This window comes from Drosophila pseudoobscura, chromosome X (genome assembly GCF_009870125.1).
Source record: "Drosophila pseudoobscura strain MV-25-SWS-2005 chromosome X, UCI_Dpse_MV25, whole genome shotgun sequence".
Taxonomy (NCBI): domain Eukaryota; kingdom Metazoa; phylum Arthropoda; class Insecta; order Diptera; family Drosophilidae; genus Drosophila; species Drosophila pseudoobscura.
The window spans coordinates 973,141-998,510 of NC_046683.1; the positions used below are offsets into that span (position 1 = coordinate 973,141).

General features: G+C 50.1%; 1 protein-coding gene across 12 annotated transcripts; it reads right to left on the reverse strand.

Annotated features, from left to right (window-relative positions):
• Window positions 1-3,279: 3,279 nt before the first annotated feature.
• nej (CREB binding protein nejire) lies at window positions 3,280-23,412 on the reverse strand. Of its 12 annotated transcripts, none has more exons than XM_033383437.1 (14): window positions 21,763-22,004; window positions 18,181-20,371; window positions 17,473-18,096; window positions 17,014-17,379; window positions 12,679-16,932; window positions 11,918-12,207; window positions 11,639-11,796; window positions 10,143-10,223; window positions 9,093-10,041; window positions 8,778-9,008; window positions 8,468-8,698; window positions 7,996-8,393; window positions 6,410-7,907; window positions 3,280-4,921 (listed from the first exon to the last, which is right to left on the reverse strand). In XM_033383437.1, the coding sequence occupies exons 2-14, from the start codon at window positions 18,233-18,235 to the stop codon at window positions 4,004-4,006; spliced, it is 10,053 nt and encodes a 3,350-aa protein (XP_033239328.1). In that variant the 5' UTR covers window positions 18,236-20,371; window positions 21,763-22,004; the 3' UTR covers window positions 3,280-4,003. The 12 variants fall into 12 exon arrangements, 11 of the variants coding, with proteins under 11 accessions (XP_033239328.1, XP_033239327.1, XP_033239324.1 ...); XM_033383436.1 differs by having other exon boundaries at window positions 10,143-10,253; XM_033383433.1 differs by having other exon boundaries at window positions 9,075-10,041; window positions 10,143-10,253.
• Window positions 23,413-25,370: the final 1,958 nt, after the last annotated feature.

A 25,370-nucleotide genomic window follows, 5' to 3' on the forward strand; every position in this document is an offset into this window, starting at 1 on the left:
CACACACACAAACTAACTAAAATATATACTATAATCTATATATATATGTATATAGTAGATGTATATATATATATATGGGTGTGTGTGTGTATATGTTCCGATATATGTATATATATAAATCTGTATGTATAAACGCTTTTGTGTAGATCTATTTCCTTATATCATATATACTATATATCATATCATAATGCGTTCCCGCTTAGACACTAGGGGAAAATGGATTTTACAAACGGGTTTTCTTCTGCTTATGCGTGTACCGCTCCGCTCGGGGCGGGCGCGGGGCCACCAACTAGGATAACTACCGATCTACATGTATGTAGTAAATATATGTATGTATATATCTTGTATATAATGTAATGTATATATTTACAATAAAGGTTAATGTGTTACTTGCTCGTGGCGCAATTGAAGGCATTTGTTATGCGCATTTTTAAGATTTAATGTACTATAATGCTAGTATTTATATTGTACAAAACTCTCTACCTTCCGCTCTCTCTTGCTCTCTTTTTCTCTCAATATATATATATATATATATGTATATATTCGCTTTCACTTCTCTCACTGGCTCTCCCTCCTAGTACGTACTTTCTATCGAGTAGTAGTAGCAGTAGTCTTGGGCGGCGGCAACTGGTGTACAAAAAGGAAAAAAAACACAGTTTGAAAACGAAAAGCGAGTAGCGCAGCGCACGCTCCCTTCTTCTAACACGCTTCTAACATTACAAAAACATTTAAAATCTATTCTAGAATGAAAACCCCTCATCGGTTTCGTTCTGTTGCTGAAGATCTGCAGATCTAACGATCTCTTGGCCTTGTCCTACTCGTCATACATATACATATGTGGTATATGCAGTCTATATATACATATACCCATGGCTTATTTCTACGTTTTCTAGCATTAATAAATAGCATTCTTCATGACGTGTATCGCATAGTATCGGTATTGGATTCCATTTAAACACTTTTCTCCTACTCATACTCTCGTTCTTGTCCTACTCGTCTGTTTGTTTTTTGTTTGAGACATCCTGTTGTTTCTTGTTGTTGTTGCTGTTGTTGTTGTTGCTGGGGAGCTGGTATGTTGATCTCTGCTCCTCCCCTCCCCTCTTCATATTGGCTATCACAATATCAAATACTAGGTTCAAGATCTTTAAAGTATTCTTCTCTGTCGCATCCACACACCAACTGGGCAGGCGGCACTTTCGTTCTCTGTTGATTTTTTACTGTTTTACTTTTTGCTTATGACTATGTAAATTTTGTCGCTTGAAATCCATGAAAGGATTGGGATTGCGAGTTGCGGATTGCGGATTGGAACACACACTTGGGACAATCACAAAATGGGGGTACACACGCAACATAAAAGACAAGACACACACACACACAACATGCAACACATACACGAACATCGATTACGCTTACAAAAAATAAAGAAAAAACACGATCAATTCGTATGAAACAGTTCTGTTAAAAGCTACAAGGTTTTTTCTTTCCCTTACTTGACGTTACTTTACTTTACTTTACTTTTGTTTTGTTTCGTTTTGTTTCCCTATGTCCTAAGTATCAAAGTATATATATATATTTGAAGTACTCTAACGGTTTACAAAGCATTGTGTCTATTGCTATTTTGTTGCACATGTTTTGTAATGTTCATGTTCATCCTGATTAATCCTCTCCTCTTCTCTCTCTTCTCGTCAACTCTATCCTCCTCCTGTAACATCATCGATTGTTTGTTAGTTTGGTGTTCTCGATTTCATTCATTTGTAAGTTTTGTATATTTTTTAGTTTAATTTAATTTAAGGTTTTATGTGGCATCGTTTTTGTCTCCTGATTCTGATTTCGTACCCCAGCCCTATCCCTGACCACATTCGACCCCATACCACCATCCTCATCCTCCTTTCTCCCAAATGGGTGGGTGTCTGGTCTCTGGTCTTTGGAAGTGCTTCCTGGTACTGAGTACTTCTTTCAAATATGTAACATCAATTAACTTAGGGAAGAGTTTCCTCGGGCCTTGGGCTGGGGTGATTGCTGTTCATTGTTTTTTATGTGTGTTACTTCTCTTTAGTTTCAGTTTTAGTATTAGGCTAATTTGATTTTCGATTCGATTGGTATAAAAATATGTATTGTATGTATTCTACTCTCGCTATTCCCAAAATTGGAAGCTCCTATAAGGAGCACGTTTATATAACTGCCTATCCGTTCGGATCGCCAACCAAACACACAGTTCTCGGATGCACATTATGGTGTTTGGTGTATGGTGTATGGTGACATGGGTGTGGGTGATGCTTGGGGTGATTCAGATTTCTGATTTCTAATTTCCGATTCTGATTCTATCTGATAGTCGCCTGATTCAAATGTGGGGTTGTGGCTCTCTATTGCTCAATTGCTTAATAATAGTCTACTATGTACTTCTCATCCGTTATTTCCATCACACTATATATATACTATGCTCTATACTCTATACTCTATATTGTATATTGTATGTAGGTACAAAAAAATTAAACATTTTAGCCACATCTTTTTTTATCGAATATCAGAATTTCAATCAAATTTACGATTACACTGGATTTCATTTCATTTCTATATTTCGCATTGCAGATAGCAAGGTTTTTGCTTTTAATTTAAATTTAAATTTTACTTTTTTTTGTTTTTTCAAATAAATATATTGTTTTGCTGTAACCGTCGTAAGTGTAGCTGTAGCGTGTCTTTCTTTTCTTTTTTTCTTTTTTGTGGTACAAAAATTATCTTAAATATAAGTTCACTAACGGGCAATGATGGGGGGGAAACGTTAGACGTTCGGAAGGGGGCTGTTGGGTAGGGCTTACATCATCGACTATGTGCCAGTCTGCATTCGTCCTTTCTCTTCTTTTCTTTTCTTTCCTTTTGCTTTTGCTTTAATGTTGCTGTTGCAAGTGTTGCTCTTGCTGTTAACTGTTGCAAATGAGGTTGTGCTCTCTCTCCTTCCTTTCTTCTCTCTCCCTCTCCCTCTCACTCTCTCTCCCTGCTACTCTGTTACTCTGCTTGCTCTCTCATTCATGAATGGGACATAAATATGGGGGAAATATGCCTGTGTGCGTGTCTGTGGGGTCTATTTGTTGGCTTGTCTTTGTGATGTGTGTGTCTGTGTGTGTGCGTATTGGGTGGAGAAGGGGGAGAAATATATATAGTAGTGTACATATATAAGAAGATATTTTCATGTATATGCGTGTGTGTGTGTGCGCGTGTGTGTATAAATATATATATATATATATATATATATATATATATATGTATGTATGTAAAGGGGTATTAGTGCCATAGGTGGTTTATAATGCCATAGTAACGTGTATGTATGATCTATTTAAATCTAGTCGTATTACACTATATAAAAAATGAAGGGATCATAATCGAATTAATAATCGATAATTTCTAATCATAACTGTAATCGTAACTGTAATGCATTTGCGTTTCCTCATTTGTTCAAATGTTGTCCTAAGCCTAAAAATAATCCGTGTGTGTGGAGCGTGTGGAGGTGTACGAAAATACCCAACCATCCACCAACAGCAGCAGGAGCAAGAGCATCTGCATCGCCTTTCCCTCCCTCTACACTCCTCCATCACTTCTCTACTCTCCGGCTACTCTCCTCTCTCCTGCTATACATCGAGGGACTGCTGCTGGCTACCGGCTACCGGCTGCTGCTGGTTGCTGTGGGACGCATCTTAATCTTATAAGTACATGATAATTGTGATAGTAGAAAAGAGTAAAAGTTTAAAAAAGAATTTAACAATACGATTAACACAGTGTGATCCCTGGCTCTGGCTCTGGCTCTGCTGCATTCGCTGCTGGATTCTCTGCTGGATGTCTCAAATCGCTGTCTCTGTCGCTACCATCAGAAGTAGTGCGGCGACTGTCCGTTGTAGCGATAGTTGACAATATCATGGCCGATGTTCGTGATGTTACTGCTGTTGATGTGGCCACCACTGTGGTTGCTGCTGTTGTGGTTGAGGAGGGAGTGGCCAATGTTGCTGCTGCACTAGAGCCGCTCCACAAATTTCGTTAGCTGATCAGAGGCATCGGGTAGGGCTCCGCCGGCATTGCCGACATTTAAGTTGCCAACGTTTACGCCCACACCGACGCCAACGCCGACGCCTACGCCCACACCGACGTCCTGGGGGACACCGGGTAGCGGTGACTGGTGGTGCATCCCGTGGTTGTGCATGCCGTCGTGTGGGCCCTGAGGTGCTGGCGAGTGGCTGCTCATGACGTGGTGGGGCGAGGGTTGGGCCCGCGGCGAGGCGGATGGCCCCGCGCGTGGCGACGGCGCTGAGCGGGGCGAAGGCGTCGGCTGCGGCGAGCGGATGGGCGGAGAGGAGCGCGCGGACTGCATTAGCTGCTGTTGGAGGGAGTGCGGCGTGGGGGGTCCCATCACCTGGGAGCCAGGACCTCCTCCAGGACCCACAACGGCGGGATTCTGCTGGGCATTCGGGGCATTTGGCATCGACACCTGTTGCATCATCTGCTGCTGAAGGGGTTGTTGCTGCTGTTGCTGCATACCCGGCGGCAACACGCCCATCTGCTGCTGCTGATGCTGCTGCTGGCCGGGCCCTGGCTTCACGCCCACTCCCACTCCGACTCCCACACCGGCTCCGCCTTGGCCCTGCTGCAGGATGTTGGACGCTGCCGCCACCACAGCCGCATTCGCCATTGAGTACTGATCCGCTCCGGGGCCACCTGAGCCTCCGCCGCCGCCCCCAGCCACACCGCCAGGCACTCCCACGGCTCCTGCCCCGCCGCCAGCATTAAAGTTGCCCGCTCCGCCGCCGCCCGGGAACTGCTGCTGCTGCTGGCCCACCGCTCCGCCCATGTGCGGGCCGCGCTGCCGTTGCGAATAGGGAGGCGGGTATTGGTTCATTGGCACGTAGCGCATCTTGTTCCAGTTCTGGTTCGGCACCTAGACGAGACGGACAGTATATGTGAGCATTCGATCTTATTTGGGCAGGCATTTGGGCATTTCGCGAAAAAAAAAATCTTAGTAGCTGCGGGAACGGCCCATAGAAGGGATACGGATACCCGATACTCAGAAGCAGTGCCTGCATCGACCCTCAAAGGGAGAAAGTCATTTACTTGAAACGGGGATGGATCTACGGCAATCTTCGGATGAGATCACTGTATGAACAGACTTCCGAATCGATTCGGTGGGACTCGGCATCACAGTGGAGCTGTGATCCTATGAATACAGTGGAGTCATGCATGGCTCCACTTTGGACATTCAGAAAAACAGAGGGAACATACACACGTCTAGGATAATAACTTTACATCTGGAGTATCGGGTATTACCCATCGGGTGGTTCAACTGTTCAACATTCTACTGTCTTTGGGAATGGTTCGCCCCTGCAGAAGGGATTCTTGTGTCCAGGAATGAGTGAATGAGGGAAGGACTCTTCTGCAAGGGCGTTGGTCCTTCCAAATAAAAATATAAAAACATAAAAACATAATATATAAAATAAAATAGTAATGCCTCTGGTCCTTCCCATGCTTCACGACATCATCCTCCCTCGGCCGATTTTGAGAATTGAATTTCAACTTCAGGATATTCGCTTTCCGGTTACTGAGCTCTTCGAAGGGGTTTGATCTTGAATTTTGCTCCGGAGTGGGTTTTGAGTTTAAATTTTGAAATTTGTTTAAATGTTTTTTTGGGTTGTGGTCTAAGTGTTTTCTGGATATGTTCTAGCCTTTTTTGAGAGGTGTTTCTAATCGCTGTAATCCGCGGTCTCATTAGAGTGACCTCAGTGACCATCTATAGCATCGGGATATGGGATAATGCATAGTTTTAATGAATGTAAGGGTTTTTGTTATGTTGAAATGTTGTATGGTAAGTGGGATAAATCGAAACAAGCGAGGATCTTGTGGGTTCAAGGATCAGTGGGTGAATGGAACGTCAGGATCGCATGGCACTAGATTGCTTGCTTGCTTCTCTCGTATGGCATTGGAATGGGGTTTGTTTGCTCAAGGAGATTCTTAAAAGCCTTTGACTTAATTTTGTGGCTTCTTCTGCTCTATCTGCTGGTTGTATGCCGCTCATTTGCCGCGTTCAGATTTACTTGTACTTGGCGCTGGAGGATATATATGCCAGCAGTGTGCTCTTCTCCTGCCCTCTGAGCCCCTGCAGGCCAAACGCCGCATTGATAGAGAATTCCATGGCTGAGAATATCTCATAGATATATACATTCGCAATGCTGATCTGTTTATCCGTGGGATGGAGGATGGAGGATGGGGGTGTGGGTAGGTGGTTATAGGTTACAGGTTCTTATAGTAACAGTAAAAAACATGGAAGCAAACTACAAGCCACACACAAAAACAGGATGCATGTCTAATTCTATTCGACTGAAGCGTCTTCTACTTGCCACTTGCCACTTGCACTGGCTCGGCTTCCACTTACCATTCCTCCCTGAGAGGTGACGCCCGGTGGCAGGTTCTGGAGCATCATTTGGGCAGAGTTCTGCTGCTGCATATTGGGCATCCGCTGGTGGGGTGCACCCGGCTGCATCAGATTCACTTGCTGCTGCTGCTGGTTGGGATTTATCTGCTGTTGCTGGGGGCCGCCCGCCTGCTGCTGCTGCTGCTGGTTCATCATGTGCTGCATCTGCTGCTGTTGCATGACCTGCTGTTGTTGCTGTTGCTGTTGTTGTTGTTGCTGCTGCTGCTGCTGTTGCTGCTGGGGATTCTGGGGTCCATTGCCCGCTTGGAGGCCACCACCGGGTGCACCACCGCCTACGGCGCCTGCATTGATCTGTGTCTGCTGGCGCTGCTTGATGATGGCCGCCATGATCTGGGGATTCTGCTTGAGGATGGTGAGAATGTGCTGGTTGCTCTCGTTGGTGGGGTTGTTCTTTATCTTCTGCATGATCTGGGCCAGCTGGTGCGTGTTCAAACTTCCGGCTGCCTGGCCACCGCCTCCTCCGGGCGGTGGACGCACGCCTCCGGCACCGGCCGCTCCCATCGGCGTACCCATTCCGCCCATACCCATGCCATGTTGTCCGCCGACGGGCATCTGGCCGCCGCCGCCGACCCCTCCTCCGCCCATCGGGTTGGTCAGCATCATCTGCTGCTGCTGCTGTTGTTGTTGTTGCTGCTGTTGCTGCTGCTGCTGGAGGACGTTCTGCTGCTGCTGCATCATTTGGTTCGGCTGGCGCATTCCCGTGGCGTTGTTCACGTACCGCGGCTGGGGCACACCCGCACCTCCACCGCCGGCGCCCCACTGGTCCATGGAAAGCAGGTTGTTGGCATTCAAGACATTGCCGCAGTTGCCGGCACCGGGCAGGGGGCCGCCCGAGGGATTGCCACCGCCGCCGATGCCAGGTCCCAGCTGATTCAGATTCACTCCGACGCCTCCGACACCGACACTAACACCTCCAACTCCGACGCCCACTCCACCGACCATACCCACTCCCAGCTGATTCACATTCTGGTTGGGTACTCCTCCGACGCCTCCGACTCCTCCGACCAGAGCACGGTTCATGACGGGCGGGGCCATTGGGACGCCTTTCCCAAAGCCACCGCCATGCGGCACCTGCTGGCGAGCGGCCTCCTCCTGCACCTGCTTTACCACCTGCAGGACATTCGGCGACGGCGGGTGTCCGCCCCCACCTCCGGGCTTCATGCCGATGCCCGGCTGATGGGGATGCGGCGAGGTCATGCCACCCATTCCGCTGCCAGACACTGGCGAAGGCACTGGCACAGCAGACGGTGAATGTCCGCCCACTCCTGGCAGCAGCACGGCCGCCTGACCGACGGGCATCACATTGGCCATGCCCACAACGGGCACACCGCCAGCGACGACTGTCGGCCCGCTAACCGCCGGTCCGGGCAGTGCCGAAGGAGCGGCTGTCCGCGACATGAGGGCCACACGCCGACGCAGTAGCTGTTGCTGTTGGAGTCTGTTTAGGAAAGAGAGTTTGGGTTGCAGGATGAGAATAAGGATACAGAGGTACGGATTTCAGACTTATGCTGGGCTGGAGTACTCACTTCTGCTGGAGCTGTTGCTGCTTCAGCTTGTGCTTGATGTTCGGACAGAAGGGCACGGGACACTTCTGCTCCTGACAGTGCTTCGCATGGTAGCAGCAGAGGGCGATTAGCTGCTTGCAGATGGGGCAGCCACCGTTCGTCTTTCGCTTGCAGTTCTTTGTGTGCTGGACGACGCGCTGCATCTTCTGGCACGAGGGCAGGCGACAGTTGGCGTCGCGGCACTGGCAGGCGTGCACCAGGGACTGGATGCACCGCTGGATGGACTGTTTGCGGGCCTCCTGGGGATTGGCCTGCTTGTGGTCCGCCGGTGCACAGCCGTCGTCAATGTCGAAGCCAAGCTTCTCCATTTTATGGGGATGTCCGACCTTCTCCTTGCACACAATGCACAGATCAAAGTCCTGCGAAAGAGCAAAATAGGATTATTGATTATGGATTATGGATGCATTTTCTTTTGTCTGAGGCGTTGTCTTACATCACAGACGGTGCAATGATAGCGCGTCTCAACGGCTGTCTTGCAATTGTTGCACGTGTACACGAACTTGTCCTGGCCCTGATTGTGCAGCTCGTACAGCATTGAGAGCGTCGAGAATTGGGCGCGCCGCAGCGACGAGAACTCAAAGTGCTTGTCGCGGGCCAGCGTGAGGAATGCATCGCGGCCGTCCATCAGATCGCAGGTTAGCAGTGGATCGGGGTCTTGAATGGGCTACAATAGGATACAAATACAATTATAAATCTGGGTTCTCGATCCTCCTTTGGCCTCCTTTGGCTCCTTTGGGACTCACCGCTAAACTGGCAGCAGACTGTGCCGAGTGCAGGCGTATCACGAAAAAGACTTCCTTGTGCTTCTCCATCGTGGCATAGATCTTCGCGGAGAGATCGTTCCCCGACTGATGCTCGTTGGACTTCTTGCTGTTCTTCCGCTGGGCGGCCTTTGACTTGTTGGACTTCTTGGCCTTCTTCTGGCCCTTCTTCTTGCCATCGCCACTCACCTCGTTGTCCTCGATGGAGAAGAGCTGGGCGCGACGATAAAAAAGACAATTATTAGAGGGGGAAAACGAAAGTTAAGAAGTGATGAACACCTCGGAATATCGGCTTACATTCGCCGCTGCAGCTGCCTCGGCTGCCTCTGCCTGTTTGCGCTTCTCCTCCTCCTCTTGGTCGAGCTCCTTGATGCTCTCTTCAAGGACATTTGGCCAGAAATCGCCCTCGAAGTAGGGCAGCTCGGCGGCAGAGCCCAGCTTGTCCTCCATCGCCTGCTTGAGTATGTCCTTGTAGTCCTGGATGATGCGCTCGATCATGCCCTTGTCCAGCATCTTCTTGTACCACTCCTGCAGGCGCTTCGGCTTCGGTATCTTCTGGTCCGTCGGATGGCAGTGGAAGATGTAGTCGTCCCCCTCCGATGGCGGACACGCCCAAATGTGGGCCATCGTGTAGCCCAGCTGCTTCACATAGTCCATGTACCCGAGCAGGATCTCGTGGTAGACCGCGGTACGGTATTGGCGCGGCCGGAAGAAGTGCACCGAATCGAGGTAGGCAATGTAGACGCGTCGTGTGTTGGGCGCCGGACACTCGGATCCGTACTCCTGCACGTGCATGCCAAAGAAGCAGACATCGATGCCGTCCACCTCCTCGAAGGCGAACAGGGCCTTCGCCCGGTACGGGAACTCGTTCATCATGTCCCCGCCCTCGACAAAGCGTCGCCGCATTCCCGGCTTCACCTCGACGCACTTCTCCGAGGAGCTGACTACGCGTATGTGCACCTCGCCCGCTCCCGCCTCCTTCTTCTTGAGGAAGTTATTCACGCGCGTCTCGATGTAGACGCCGAGCTTGGTGGTGGGCAGGCGCTTGGCATTGAATTTGTTCTCCTTCCGCTTCGAGTTCTTCTTCTTGAGGCAATTGTCGCAGACAAAGCCGCCCGGCCAGATGGAGTCCAGCCAGAGGACACAGATCTGATGCTGCTTGCGGCCGCATTCCTGGCAGTTCACAAAAGGCTCCAGCTCCAGGTGATCGTTCTTCATCTCCTTGAATTGGTCCTTTTTGATTTGTCTACAGAGGGATACGGAACAAAAAAGATTAGAATAGGGATCGGATCGGACCGAACGGGATAAAGGGGGAAAGTAGATAAGGGCATATATGTATACACTTACGTTTGTGACTGCAACGGATCGTCACCCAGTGTGACCGTGTCTCCCTGGATGTCATTAAAGCACTTTTGGCAGAAGGTGTATCTATTTGAGGCGACACCGTATTCCTTTAGACTGGTTTTTGTTTTGGTTTTTTTTGTTTACGTTTTTGTTTACGAAGATTTAGTTTTGTTGTTGGATGCGATGTACGAGAGAGTTTTTGAAGATGGCAGCCAAAAAGAACAACAACGAACGAACGAACGAATGAACGAGCAGGCATGTGGCGAGTAGTGTTGTCAAGTGTTGGCAGGTTGCAGATTGTGGTATGGGTTGTGGTGGGTGCGAGAGCGAGATGGTCATCATCATCATCATTATTGTGTTGAGCGAGGGCGCATTTGTGTTGTGTGTGTGTGTGTGTGTATGAGTGCATTTTGAAGATGAGTGCGTGCGCGAGTGGTGTCCGTGAGTGAGAGAAAGAGTGAAATGGAATGGAAGTGTGGTGATCGGATCGAATCGGTTTTTTGTTTCGTTTTGTTAATTAATTAATTATTACGGCACACGAATACACACAGAAACACAGGCACAGATAATTTTTAATACACGTATTATTATTATTATTAAATGTGTGGGCAAAGAGACGACACGTAACACAGAAACACAAATACACAGACACAGTTATATGCACATTTGGGAGGCGCAACGGAACGCAGGTTAACGGGAATTGTTGTTGGTTTTGTTTTTGGTTTTTGTTTTGTTTTGTTTTGGTTTTGGTTTTGGCGGGAGCAAGGAACACACACACAGGAGGTGGGAATGGAAAAGAATGCAAGAAAGAAAGAAAGGAAGAGAAACGAAAAGTGTTAGGTAATTTGCATTAAAATTTGTTTACACACAATTATTACAACAATTATAAACGGAAGGCGGATGAGTGTGGAAGGGGGGCAGGGAGCAGGGGTGGAGGGGATGGATGGTTGTAAATATAATGAGTGGGATGATCGGATAATCGGATTATCGGACAGTAATCGATACATCAATTACAAAAAACTACCGTTAGAAAAGTAACCGGTAATCGGTAACTCAACATTAGGGTACCAGCGATAATCCACCATAGGCCAGGATATCCATGAATTTGGGGGACATCTGTTGTGACAGATATCTGGGGGATCCTGTCTTATTTGTTTTTTTTTTGCTCGCTCTACTCGAACTTTTTTTTTCAAAATTTATTCAATAGTATTTATTGGTGAATCTGGGAGGCACCTATCAGAATATTTTGTGTTTATCGGAAAAATGGAAAGCCGAAGCGGAAGCAGAAGCGGAGTGGCATTGAAGCTTTGGATCTAATTTTCGGAATCTTGGAATCATGGAATTATCAATCCTTTTGGCACGGCGGACAAACTTTTTAGCAAACAGATAAACGTGACGTGGATTGGATCTCTGGGAAACAATATGTGTGGAGTGGGTGAGTGGGGAGACAGGGAGGAGAAGGATGAGAGTAGAGGGGTGAGTAGGAGGGCAGCACATACCTGTTCTGGTAGCTATAGTACTTAGCGTCGCGCGGTATCGTACACAGCTGCTTGCCATAGCAGCACAGCACTTGGGGATTGAAGGTGTATTTCCTGCCGCAACAGTAGCCCAGGGCTTGCATCACTGGATCGATCTCTGCCTCGAACACCTCCGAAAGCTGACAGAGAAAAGATGGGAAGATGGGGGAGCAGGTGTTAGCATCGATTGGGGGGGGGGCAGCATGGATCACAGCTGTAGTACGGCTGTAGTCCCCCGTATATCCTTGGAAGTTACGTTACCTTGGTACAGTAGCGGTAGACGCGTGAGGTCTTGCGATTGTAGAGCCACGCATTGTCGAACATCAGCCAAACATCGTCCACGTACTCCCAGGGATCGCTGTACTTGCCGTTCTGGATGTTGTTCCGTATCGTGCCCAGATCCATCGGCTTCTTAACGATCTCAAAGTAGTCGGGTATGCCCAGCGCCTGTGGATCCACCGGATACCGAAACGGCACCGATTCCGGCTCCTGGCGCAGCAATTTCTCCAACGTTGGCAGCAATGCGGTGCGCAGCTCCTCTGGATTGAATTCTGAAATAAGGATTTTACAATTTTAGCATTGAACTTCAATCCCCAAAATCCAATCCGCAATCCCTGAACCATCAGCCATCAACCATCAGCCATCAACCATCAACCATCAACCATCTGTGGATGGTTGACGATATTGAAAGTATTGAAAGAAAGACTATACAAGATGTTGCACGAGAGACCAGTTCAGTTCTCTTTTAGGCACAGCCTTCGTCTCTGATCGCGGCCCTCCGCCCACTCCGCCCACTCGACCCCCACGGGTTCGGCTGACCTACTCATACTTTCTCTGTTTATGTCTAGGGCCCCAAAAGTGTTGTCAGAAGTTTAACGAAGAGAAAGAGATTAGTGTCAGCTGTTCCCTCAGCTATTTTTGATTGTATCAAAGGAAGGGATCTGAGGGAGAGTGATAGCAAGCATTGCAAGGATTGTCCTGTGACAGGTACTGCCCCAAACTTGGTTCTGGTCATTACTTACGGCATTTCTTCTTCTTGTCGCCAGCCTGCAGGGCCAGTGGCTCTGGGACCAGGGGCTTTGGCTCGATCTTGGTCTTGATGTCCATGCCCCCCGCTCCGGAGATGCCATCGTGGGCACCGTTGATATCATCCTTGCCGCCACCGCCGCCGCCTTCGTGTGTGGCCGACGAGGCACTCTCGTCGACATCCATGGGCTCGGTCTTGATCTTGACATTGCCATCGCCGTCGGCGTCCTCCGATTTGATCTCCATTTTGATCATGCTGGTGCCGTCGTTGTTGACATTCTTGCCCTTGCCGCCCGTGGAGCAGTCCATCTGGGAGCTGTCGTTGTTGCCGCCGCAGCTGTCATCCATGAACTCCTTCTTGATCTCGTCCTCCTGCTTGATCGAGTCCAGCTTCCCCTTCGAAGCCTTGCCGCCGCCCCCGCTGCCGTTTGTGTCGTTCGTGGGCGATGGGGTGTCGTCGTCGTTATCACGCGCCGCTGCCTCCAAGGCGGCCATTTGGGAGGATAGGCTGCTCGAGCTGCTCATCATGCGGCTCGGCTGTGACTGCTGCTGCTGCTGGTTGCTGCCGCCACTACCATTGCCACCGGAGGAGGTCGTTGCCAGCATGTGGGGATTGCTGTTCGGCGCCGAAAGAGAGCCTCCGCTGCCCGGTCCGCTCGATGCAATCGTTGCCGTCGCCGACGAGGAGGAATTGCAGCTGAGCGGCGTCGTTGCCGACGTCGTCGTGGTCGTTGTGGTGGCCATAACGCCTCCAACTCCTCCCACACTGCCGCTCCCACTGCCACTGCCACTGCCGCTCCCGCTGCCGCAGTTGCTTCCGTTGCTGTTGCTGCCGTTGCTGTTGCTTCCGTTGCTGCCGTTGCTATTGCTATTGCTATTGCTGTTGCTGTTGCTGCTGCTGGCGCACGTTGCTGCCGCCGAGGTGGGGGCACTGTTAGTCGCCAGGCCGGAGGCGCTGGTCGCCGGCACGGGGGAGGCCGGCACGTAGGGTGGAGTGTTGGCTCGATTGCTCATTGGCTGCATGAGGCTGTTCACCGACGGGGGATTGATGATGCTGTTGCTGCTGCTGTTGTTGTTGGTGTTGCTGTTGGTGTTGGTGTTGCTGCTGTTGGAGGGAGTGCCGACGGGACCATTGGAGATGAATCCTCCACCGCCGCCGCCGGGGGAGGGACTGGGCGCTGAAACCGTCATTCCACCCGCACTCGAGGGTACACCTCCTGCTGATCCTCCTCCTCCATTCGCACCTCCACTACCCGCCGCACCAGATCCTGCCCCTCCTGTAGTCAAGGCTGAATCGAGGCTCGTGGGTGTCGGTGGCATGTTGTTGAGGACACTTCCAGGCGGCTTCTGCTGCTGTTGCTGCATGGTAGAGTTGAAGCTGTTGCTGTTCGGCTGCTGTTGCTGCTGCTGTTGAATGGCCGTGGCATTGCTGAAGGGTGACTGGGGCATGAGCATGCCCGCTGCCGCCTGCTGGTGGAGGTGTCGCTGCTTCATCATTTCGCTAAGCTGGGGATTGCTGCCCGCTACGGTGCCGCCATTTGCGTTGATGAACTGCTGCTGCTGCTGTTGCTGTTGTTGCTGCTGCTGCTGCTGTTGGCCAGGCACTGGACTGGTGAGGACATTGGCCGCTCCAGCGGCCGTCTGGAAGGGGGAGAGCACGGGATTGACTACCATGCCGCCGGGACTGGGTCCCGGAGGACCCACCAGCATGTTGCCAGCCTGCTGCTGTTGCTGCTGTTGCGGGAATTGCATGCGCTGCTGCTGTTGCAACGTGAGCATGTTGCCGCCGGGCGAGTGGCTACGCATCGTCACCATATTCGCCTGGCCTCCAACGCCGACTCCAACGCCAACACCGAGTGCTCCTGCCAGTCCTGCGACACCCACGGGGCCGCCACCCACTGGCTGCTGCTGCTGCTGACCGACGACCATGCCGCCAGGACCCTGGGGACGGAGCTGCTGTGGCTGCATCACGCCCCCCATTGGACTGATGATGGGACGGACTCCGCCAACGGATTGCTGCTGCTGCTGGGTCTGTTGCTGCTGTTGTTGCGGCCCGACGACGCCCTGAAGGCCACCGCCCACCGTAGGATTGGAGACGGAGCCGGGTACTCCGCCCACGCCTCCTGGCACTCCAACGGGGCCGCCGCCGGGAACGACCACGGGACCCGAACCGGATACGGGGCCCGTGCCCTGCTGCTGCATGAGCATCTGCTGGTGCTGCTCCTTGCGCTTCAGCCGCTTCTCCTCGAGCTCCTTCTGGATCTTGTAGATCTTCTCAGCGAGCAGGTGGTAGTATTCGGAGCGGCTCTTGGCCATCTCGTACATGTCCTTCTCGACCTTCTCCGCGTAGGAGACGAGGTTGTGCATCCGCTTGTCCTGCATCGTCGTCGGATCGGAGGTGGGAAAGATGGCCTGCACAAGCTTGTGGACGAGATGGTTCCGCAGATCCGCCGTCACCGACTCCCGCCAGTCCTTTTCGCTGTCGTTGCCTGTGGAACCCGTTCCTCCTGTCCCGCCGCCTCCTCCGGCACCACCGCCGCCTCCAGCCGCATTCTGATTGGGATTCGCGTTCGCATTCCCCCCGCTGGCACCCGTCGTATCGGCGGGCATCAGAACACTGGAACCCTGGCCGCCGGCAGTCACGCCAGTCGCACCACCAGGTCCTGCGCCACTTGGGGGATGAACTTGGGGCACCTTCAGCTTCGACAGCTGATCCGCCTGCCCCACCAGCTGCTGCTTTTCTGCCGCTCCTCCGCCAAAGTTGGCGCTGCCGAAGCCTCCGACGCTCACAGACAGCGGCGTGGGAATGTTTCCCAACTGCTGTTGTGCGGGATTCGTCTGCTGCTGCTGCTGTTGCTGCTGGTCGACCATGTTGGAGAGGCCACCGCGTCGCCGATTGCCAGCATTGGCGGCATTGCACTGGCCCTGGAGCATCTGCTGCTGCTGCTGCTGGAGGCTATTCACATCGTTGGGCAGGACGGAACCGGAACCGGGACCCGTGGGTCCCAGGACTCGCACTGTGGGTGGGATGCCCTGCATTCGAATGCTCGGAGGCATCCCCTGCTGCTGCTGGCCCGCTCCGACACCCGCGCCACCGCCGATCATATTGCCGGCCGTCACGGGAGAGAGTCCCACCTGGCCCATGGCATCGAAGCGTCGCAGCTCCTGCTGCTGTTGGTGCTGTTGCTGTTGCTGCTGGACTTGCTGCTGCTGCTGGGCGAGTTGTTGGGCCATTTCGGCGTTGGATTTGGGTGCACCGCCCTGCTGCTGCTGCTGCTGCTGCTGCTGGGGCATCACGAGGCCCGTATTCTGGGCTCCTCCTGGGGCTCCTACCTGTTGCTGCTGCTGCTTGCCATCGAGTGATCCCCCGACGCCACCGAGCACGGTGAGAGGTTGGTTCTGTTGCTGTTGCTGGAGACCGCCGGCCCCTCCGCTGCCTGGTGGGCCCCCGCCAGGGGTCGAACCACCGCTTCCCGCTCCTCCGCCGCCTCCGACATTGGCGTTCTGGAACACCGAATGACTCTGGCGGAACGGATAGCAGATGATGCAGGTGCTGTTGATGCAGGTCTTGTAATGCAGGAGGATCTGGCGCGAGGAAGCACAGTGCTGCATGGTGCAGTCCTTGCTCTGCTTGCAGGTACCCATGTGCGCCAGAACCGCCTTCATCGCCTTGCAGTAGGGTACGTTGCAGACCTCGCGGTTCGGATTGAGGGTCTCCCGCCGGTTGCACTTGTGCGCGTGCAGCAGGAGCATCAGCTGCTGCTGGATCTGTCGCTTGCGGTCGTCGGGGACATCCTGGCGGTTCGCCTGTGGATTTCCCGCTCCTCCGACTGCTGCTGTCACAGCTCCGCCTGCTGCTCCCACCTGGACACCCTGGACTCCCTGCTGCTGCTGCTGTGAGGTTCCTGGCTGCTGCTGCTGCTGCTGCGGATGGCCCAGTAATTGGTTCGGCTGCGGGGGACGAGGTCCAAGGGCACCCGGCTGCTGCTGCTGTCCGAGCATCTGCTGCTGCTGCTGGGGATTGCCGCCCACTAGCTGTCCGGTGGGTCCGCCGGTGCCATCGCCGCCCAAACTGGGCATCGGGACAACAGTGCCCACTGGGCGATTGCCCTGCGGCATGACACCGACTCCTCCCCGTTGTGCCATCTGCTGGGCAAGCAGCTGCTGCTGCTGTTGCTGTTGCTGCTGGGAATTGTTGCCGCCCGGACCTCCGTACTGGCCCACGCCGTAGGGCATGCTATTCAGTTGTCCTGCGGGAAAACGAGCAACGAGAGGAATAGGATAAGGATTAGCAGTGGCTCCCTTCTTGTCGGTCTCGTCGGTGGACCTACCCATCTGCATGTTGGGATTCTGCATGCGTGGTCCTCCGCCGCCGGGTCCATTCCCTGGGCCGCCTGGTCCATTGCCACCTCCGGCAGCGCCCATTATGTGGGGACCGCGCAGCATATGCTGCTGGCCGACCATGCGACCCATCATCGGACCGTTTTGCATGTGCATGCCCTGCTGGTTGGGTGCCACTGAGCCGCTGCCAGCGCCCACGGGACCTCCGGGTCCGCCTGCCACTGAAACGGCATTGATCATGCCACCGCCTGGCTGCTGCTGCTTCAGCTGGTTGACCATGCCACCCATGCCGCCGCCGCCGACGCTGTTGGTGAGGACCATGTTCCCCAGATTCCCTTGGGCGATTGTGTTCATTCCTGCAGATAGGAGACAGGAGACGGGAGACAGGATTACACATGTACATATATCCGAGAGGAAGAAAGAATGATCTGGGATCAAGCGGCACTCACCTGGTATGGCATTCATGCCATTGTTTCCATTATTCGATATCGACATGGGCATCGAATTTACCATGCCCATCTGTGTGGCAACCTGCTGCATGACGCTCTGATTGGGCGACTGCAGATTTGGGGATTTGCTGCCCAATTGGTTCATCCCCGGCACCACCATGGTCCCCTTCTGGCCCTGCTGCTGCTGCTGTTGCTGTTGCTGCTGCTGCTGGAGTAGGTGCTGCAGCTGCTGCTGGTGCTGCTGCTGATGCTGCTGCATTTGGCGGAGCTGCTGCTGGTTGCCCGCTCCTCCGCCGCCGCCTCCGCTGCTGCTGTTGCCGCTGCCGTCATCGCCGCCGCTGCCAGGCTGCTGGGAGCCACCGCCGGCTCCGTTCATTTGTGAGGTAACGACAACCTGACCGACTCCTGGCCCAGAGCCAGGGCCAGGGCCTGTCTGTTTGTTTGGTCCGACTCCGACGCCGACGACGGCTTGTGGTCCGCCGCCGCCGCCTGTTGAGTTTGTGTTTGTGACGCCAACATTCGAGGCGCCACCGCCGCCGCCGCCACTCAGCTGATCCGACCAGCCGCTGTTTGAGGACACCAGCTCGTCGGGCAGATTCTCTTCCAGAAACAACGAGATATCCGCTAAAGGAACAAAAGCAAAATAAGCAATAATATGAATGTTTGAATATGTCCAGGATGTGGGATGTGGAATCCAGGATTACTCACTTGGATCCATTTTCACCCGCTTTGTGGGCGGCTCGTCCAAATGATCCGCCATCATGAAGATCGCTTTGGGTTCTGCAGAGTTTTGCAGAAGAGTTCGATTGAACCGAAGATATCCAACAAATCCAATTCCAAATACAAATTGAAATCCAAATTGTAATCCAAATTTAAATTTAATTTTAATTCGAAAATAAATTGAATAACAACAAAAGTAATGATTATACGGAGAGTCGAGTGCGATCCACACGACCCTGCACGACGCTACGCTGCACGAACGCCGGGAAGACGCCGCTTGCCGCTTGCCACTTGCCGCTTGCCGCTCGCTTTGTCAACAATGTTTTCGAAAATTTCCTTAAAATTGTCCTTTCCTTTTGTTTTGTTTTCCTATATTTCTTTTACAAAATTTGCACAATTTTGTTATTTGATTTTGTCGACAATCTTATGTTTTTTGTTTGCTTTTGTTTTGTTTTGTTTTGCTTTCCTTTTCCCTTCCCTTTCGTTTTCTTTTCTTTCTTGTTGTAATTTTACACACTTTACGGTACACACGAGAAAACAGGGAATGGAGAACGCGGGAACGTGAATTCGAAATCGAATTCGAACTCAAACGTGAACGTGAACACGGAGCACAAGCACAGGCACGGTTGGAACTACTACTTGCCCGACAGCACGGCCCGACTGCTAGGACTCAAATGGCAAAAACCGAAATGGGATTTTCCAATTGATGGATTTTCAGTGGAAATTTAAATTGAATTTGAATCGTTTTTTGATGTTTCTCCAACTTTGATAAAGCTGTCAATTGAATATTTGCTGCTTCTTCTTCTGCTGTTCCTGCTCCTGCTCCTCTTTTGTTTTTAGTTTTACTTGTTGTTGAGGTTGCGGTTGCCGGTGCGGTTGCTGTTTTGTGGTTTGTGGCAGCTTCAGCTTTTGATCCTCCTCCTCCTACTCCGCCTGTTGCTGCTGCTGCTCCTCCAGATGATCTCGACGTTCTGTTCCTCGAAGAAGAATTCTCTCCTGGCGGCGGTACAGATGCTGTCAAGGATGCTATGACTGTGACTGTGACTGTGCCTGTGGCTGTGGCTGTGTGCGTGGATGGTGTGGCTTTGGTGGCACTCCGTCTGTTTTCCTTTTGCCGCTCCTGTGCCTTCTCCTCCAGCCAAAGATCTATCGCGTCCGTGTCCAATTGGCACCGCACCTCGAAGGTCAGCTCGACCCACTTCGAGCTCAGCTGCTCACCCAACAACAACCGCGAGCGGATCAGATCCTCCAGCTCCTGCTGCTTCTGCTGCTGATACTGCTGCTCTTCCTGGTAAATTTTGTCGATTTTGTTGTTTCTTAAACACCAGTCAACGCTCGCGTGCATTTTCGTGTTGGTTTGCCCCACCAAAGAGATGACCTTGGTTTGGGGATGGGGGGGATTGGTGTTGGTGGTGGTTTCTTGGTGGCTGCTCCTTTTTGTTTTTGTTGCTTTCTTTCTTTCCGATTTCTTATTTTGTTGTTCTTCTGTTTTTGTTCTAGCCACTTTTCAAATTGTTGTTGTTTTGTTTGTTTGCTGTTTCCGGAATATTGCGGGGGGAGTGGAGTTTTATTGGAGTGGTTATTATGACGATGATTGAATGACGATTGAAGTTTTCAAAAAATATGTTTGACGAACAAAATATAATTCGTAGAAGCAGCGGTTTTGTTGTTTTTTTTTTGTGTGTGTTTTCAGTGTTCGTCCTCGTCCGTCTTTGAGAGAAACAAAGGGTAGAAGGAAAAAGAGCGCGCGCGAAATTGTTTTTTGGTTTTGCTTGAACCGTTATTTATATTACATTTGTTGTTGTTATTTGCTGTTGGTTTGTTGCTAGTTGTTGTTGTTTATGTTTTTGTTGCTGTTGCTATAACATTTTGGCGGCTTTTTCTTTCTTTGTCTCTTTCTTATGGCGCTCTTCGCTTTTCGCTTTCTCCTTCTTTCACTCTCCCTCTCTCTCAGGCTCTGGCTACACTTGTTCTTCGTGGTTTTGTTTTGGTTTTGGTAAAAAAAAAACGCAATTCACATGTTGGTTGTTGTTGTTGTTTTGGTTGTTGTAATTGTTGCACTTTTAATTATTGTTGTGTTGCGTTTGCTACGTAGTGCTGCTGCTTCCGCTGCTTCTGCATTCTTCGTTGTTGCTCCGTCGTCGTTCCTCGTTGTCTTTGCTCTAACATTGCACTTTAACTGTAAAAAAAAAAAACACAAACACAGTATAAGGCACAGGACACAGCAACACATGGGGTTCGGTGTTTGTGTGAGTGTGTGTGCGTGAGAGATGTCCACAGAACGGGACTACGAAACGGCTGCGACAATGTCATTCCCGCTACTTTGGCTACTGCGGCGAATGCTACCGATTGCCAATATTTATTTATCTTTTTAGCCGACTTGCCGCCTTCTGGCCGGGCTGCTCTGCCCCCCTGCCACACCACAGCTTCCTCCTCCGCCGACGCCACCTCCTGCCTCCTTGCGGCGAGACAGAGACGAGACGGAGACACAGTCTCCTACGCCGCCGCCGCCGCCACCGCCACAGACGGACGGACACGACTTGACAACGGCACTCGAACTCGCTCCCACACTCGCAATATTTCACCCACTCGCTAGCTCTAACCAGACGTGGACGTGTAGCCCCTCTCGCTCTTGCGCAGCAGTTAAAAAATAGGAAAAATAATCAAATCGTTTTGCCGCCAGGGCCAAACAAGTGCCGCCCTTTTTGTAACAGTCGCCTTACCCACAAAATAAATGGCAGGGAAAATTGCCAAAAATTTCACTCTAGTAATTTCTCCCCATACAGAGAAGGCATAATTTCTGACGTTAGTTTTTTGACAAGCAAAAATTGCATTATTTTGATTTTGCTTCCGCATTGGAGGCGCAGCAGCGGGCGGCCATCATCGTACGAGATTTAAATCGAGAGCCTACTCGCAAGTTTTTCGACGAAAAGCTTTTGCGCCTCTGCGTTTGGTTTGCTTTGCTTTGGGTTTGGGGTCTCTGTCTGCCACTCGTCATGCTGACCAAGCTCCACCGACAGTGGCGGTCGCCAGAGCGGGACGGAACGCGTGTACAGATATATTCTCGTAAGTTTTCACCACACAAAAACACACACACACACTAGCACTCACAGCGACACGACTCAGAGAGAGAAAGAGAGTAACACGCTCTCGCACGTTTGCTAGTGTGCTAGCATTTTAATGGTGTTGGTGTGTGCGCATACACACACTATGGGTAAGCGGCCAACGAGTGCGAGGAGCATTGGAAAAGGAAAGAAAAACAGAGACGACGACAGAAATATATTCCATTTTTTGTGTCGCTCCGCTCGTCGTTTTCTTCTTCACGTCGCTTCAAAGTTTCTATTGCAGAAATTTTTTGTGTTGTGCTTGGGCATTAGGCAATTTTGGCGGCCCCGCAAAAAATCACAAAATTCTGGCCGGCAAATCCATAATTCGAGAAAATATCGTAGTTAATTAGGAAAAAATTTCAGGTAATTCTGTTCGGCGAATTAATTTTGTAAACTGCAACTTTTTGCCACGCACTTAATTTTGTATTATTCTATGGAGTTTTGTCGAATTTCGCATTTATACCGTATAATTTTCACATTTTTCCCCGATTTTTGGCAATTGCTGCAAACTTTTTCGCAACACTAAAACAAAAAAATTTCATCCGCTTGTGTTGCAGCAGAAAGTCAACTGATTTCGCGAACGAGTAGCAACAGAACTAGAAAGAAAGACTGAAGCTGAAACGACTACGGGCCCGCTACTACGGGAGCGGAGAGCGAGAGAGCGGGCCAGATAACAAGCCAGCGAGTGGTCGACGGTAGTGATGTCATGACTTGTTGGCAAGTATTTTTAAGCTACTAGATCACTACTTTCACGATCATGTGCGATCATGTTACTTTTTCAGGACATGTTCAGGACAAGAATACGGACAAGTCCCAACATGATAGCGACATGCAGCATGCAGCTCAGACATGTGGGCATACATATGTACATATGTATGTACATAACGTAAGTTAGGAAACATATCATATGCACTGCCGAATAGTATGTGGTATTCCGGCAAATGTTCCTAACTATTTAATTCTTGACTTGAAGACTCATGGAAATCACAAAATCAGACTGGGAACCTCTAAAGATATCGCCTTTCTGGCATATTGAACTTTTCTTTCATAAGATGAATTTCGTAATATAAGGAAATGGCTGGAAACATCGATATGGGCAACCGTATTTAATATGTTGAAGCAGAGTAAAATCAAAACAAACTCTACTCGAAAAAATCTTTTCATGGAATCGCCATGAATATTTGAATTTTTCAATAGATGCGTGGTTTTTTGGGGATACATTTGATCAGAAAACCATATTACAAAATTCACATTTCTGCTACAAACGGGTGAGATCGGGTCACTACTTTCACTCATCTCTGTTGGCCACAGTGTTAGACAACTCGCGGAGTAGCATGTTTTCGGTGAGCGGGCGGCTGCAGAGAGAGCGACAACAGGCCGCAAACATCCGCCACAGGACGCACCACTAGTGTTGTCCTTGTCCGACGAACCGGTGGCCATCGAAACAAGAGCGCACGGAATCAAACATTTATTTGTGAATTATTCCGCAATAAAAGGCTACTTAGCTGCTGGCTTACAGTTCCAACCATTGCTCCGCCGCGCATTTCATCCGGATGCGTATTCCATTCGGTTTTTTTTTGGCGCGCGCTTTAGAAGGGCGGCCGCATAAATATTTACAATTTTTTTGTTATGGCGGCTTGGCTGCTGGGCCACACACACAGACGCATATTCAGCCAGAGAGCACTCTCACTAAACACGCAGACAGACACGTTGGCACGAATGTGAGTGAGACAGACAAAGTCGTTCTCTCTGGCATTACCTGCGTGCGTGTAAGCGGGCCAGCTGGCGTGACGCACTCGAACGAGTCCGGTCAGCGAGTGAGTGGATTCTCTGAGAGTGCGCTGCTGAGAAAAATATCATTTTCTGTCCAAAATGTCCAGTAACGATTGGGCATAATGCCCAGCATATTTTACGTTTAAATGCATTTGTCCAATTATTAAATTCTATTCTTTGGTAGTGCGCCATTAAATGCGACCAAGTGTGATCTTCTACATACGTTTCGCCGGCTGCCTTGCAAGTCTACTAACGTCACGACTACGTCACGTTTCGGGGCTCGCGTGTAATTTTTGCGCCAATTTTCATCTACAATTTTTTTCCTATGTTTTCTATATTTCTGTTTTTTGTTTCGCTGTTGGAAAAGTGCGCCATGATGGGGTCAGGCGGGGGGGTAGGCCTTATTTATGCTCTCTCCGCTTCAGAGATGAGCAATTTGCCTGCCGCCACGATCGTTCACAAGTTTTAAAGTATCCTCTTCTGTCATAGAGCTACGAATTGGTGAAATCCCGGCTAGCTTCATTCAAATTACAGAATTCCATTCCGAAATATTACTTCTGCTCAAACTAGACTCAGCAATGGTGTAATTTTTAATTTTATTCATTTCTTTCCCCAAGTAGCTAGCCCGTGACTTTTACGGCACCTAAAACTGGGTCGCGGTCGGCTTTTTGGTCTTTTTTTTTGTAGTATTGCGATGAAAATAAATTCAGAAAAGGAATGTTCTGGAACTAGCTGGATTGTCATATATTTAAATACATTTTTGTATGACCTAAAAGTATTATTTAGATAACTTGTATTTATTCAGCAATTTTCAGCGATAATGAGGCAATTAAATGTGAATATTGGAATTACTTTTGAGATCTTACTTTGCCTGATTTTTCTCTAGTATTTTTGAGCGTGTCTGAAGCATACATTTGTTAACGAAAAATTATCTATTGGATATATTATCATGGTTAATCAGGATTAATCGTGTTCTGTTGTCCCAGCTCGGCAATATTTATAATTTGATTCATCAATATATCGGGCGTCTGTCTAATAAGAGTTGGCAATTAATAGAAATGTTAAAAATCGTATAGGAAGTGTAGAAATCTTGTATTAATATTTCTGCAATATCCAATTCAAATCTTTCCATTGTCAGTCACGACTATCGGAATTGCTTACAGAGAGATGGCCATCCTTAAGTATGACTGTAACACTCCGGAGAGAAAAGACCAAACATTAAGTGCTGTTAAATGTGAAAATACTAAATATATAGTACTGTCAAATGACAAAAGACAACGCCCTCTGTAGCGCAGAGTCAGCACTAAATTTGTGTGGCGTGTGTCTTTGCTAACTGCCCAATGCGCCATCTGTTGTTTTGGGAAAATGTCCGTTGGAATTTGAATTTTAACAATTTTTACAAACTTTAAAGCTAATCAACCCTTAGGGAACATTTTTGGCACTAGCCATATATCCAAAAATTAATACTAAAATAGAGCATATTCCCGTCTACGCTGTCACCGGACTCTCATGCCATTTGCCGACAAAGGAGCAGCGGCAGGACATCTAAGGACATCTAAGGACTTTGAAAGGAACAGCGGTCTCTCCTTAGAGCCTTTCGCAATTTAGTATCGCACCAATTAGTCGTCCTTTGTGCATTGTGACCTGCTTTGTCGCCTTGTTTTCCCCATTTTTTGTTTTGTATTTTTTTGTCTTTTCTTTTTGCGAAAATCCAATCGATTTTTCCCATAGCTCTTTCCCTGCTCTATGCCTGTCTCTTTCCCACAGTTGCCACTGTTTTATGCCTCTCGCTCGCTCCCAGCGGGGCGTGCGGTGCCAGAGATCAGAGGACCGAAGGCCGCCGCGGGGCGCCCTCAAACTGATGATCATTTCGACACCCCATTTATGGTACTGGCGGCTTCTTCTCTTCTTCTCCAGCGGAGTAAGAGTCGGAGTCGGAGTCGGAGGCTCTCTCTCGCTGGCTGGCTGCCGCTCCTGCCGCTCCTGTTTCTCCTTCCCCCTTTCCACCCGTCCAGCGGCGAACAAGTGCCTTGCCTTTTGAGCCTTACTTTTGGGTAGGATTTTCCTTGCTGTTGGGTAAAGTGATTTCCCTGGAAGTGTTAGAATCCTCTTGTTTCGGCACTCTCCCTCTCTGTCTCTCTCTCTCACTCTGCTGTCTCTTTCTCTTTTTTCGGGGTCTTGTAAATTGATGCTGTTGACATTTTTAGTGCAAAATGGTCTCCTAGGAGATCTCTAATATCTTGTTCGCGGTTCGGCCCCTGCCTGTGGCAGTGCCAGTGCCCCTTGTCACTTGCCCCT

Excerpts from the sequence above, each read along its gene's own strand:
- nej (XM_033383428.1), bottom strand. The coding sequence starts at position 18,235 with ATGATGGCGGATCATTTGGACGAGCCGCCCACAAAGCGGGTGAAAATG. Across the intron at positions 18,097-18,180 it reads GCGGGTGAAAATGGATCCAA|CGGATATCTCGTTGTTTCTG; the intron begins GTGAGTAATCCT and ends TTGTTCCTTTAG. Across the intron at positions 8,394-8,467 it reads ATCATTGCACCGTCTGTGAT|GACTTTGATCTGTGCATTGT; the intron begins GTAAGACAACGC and ends GCTCTTTCGCAG.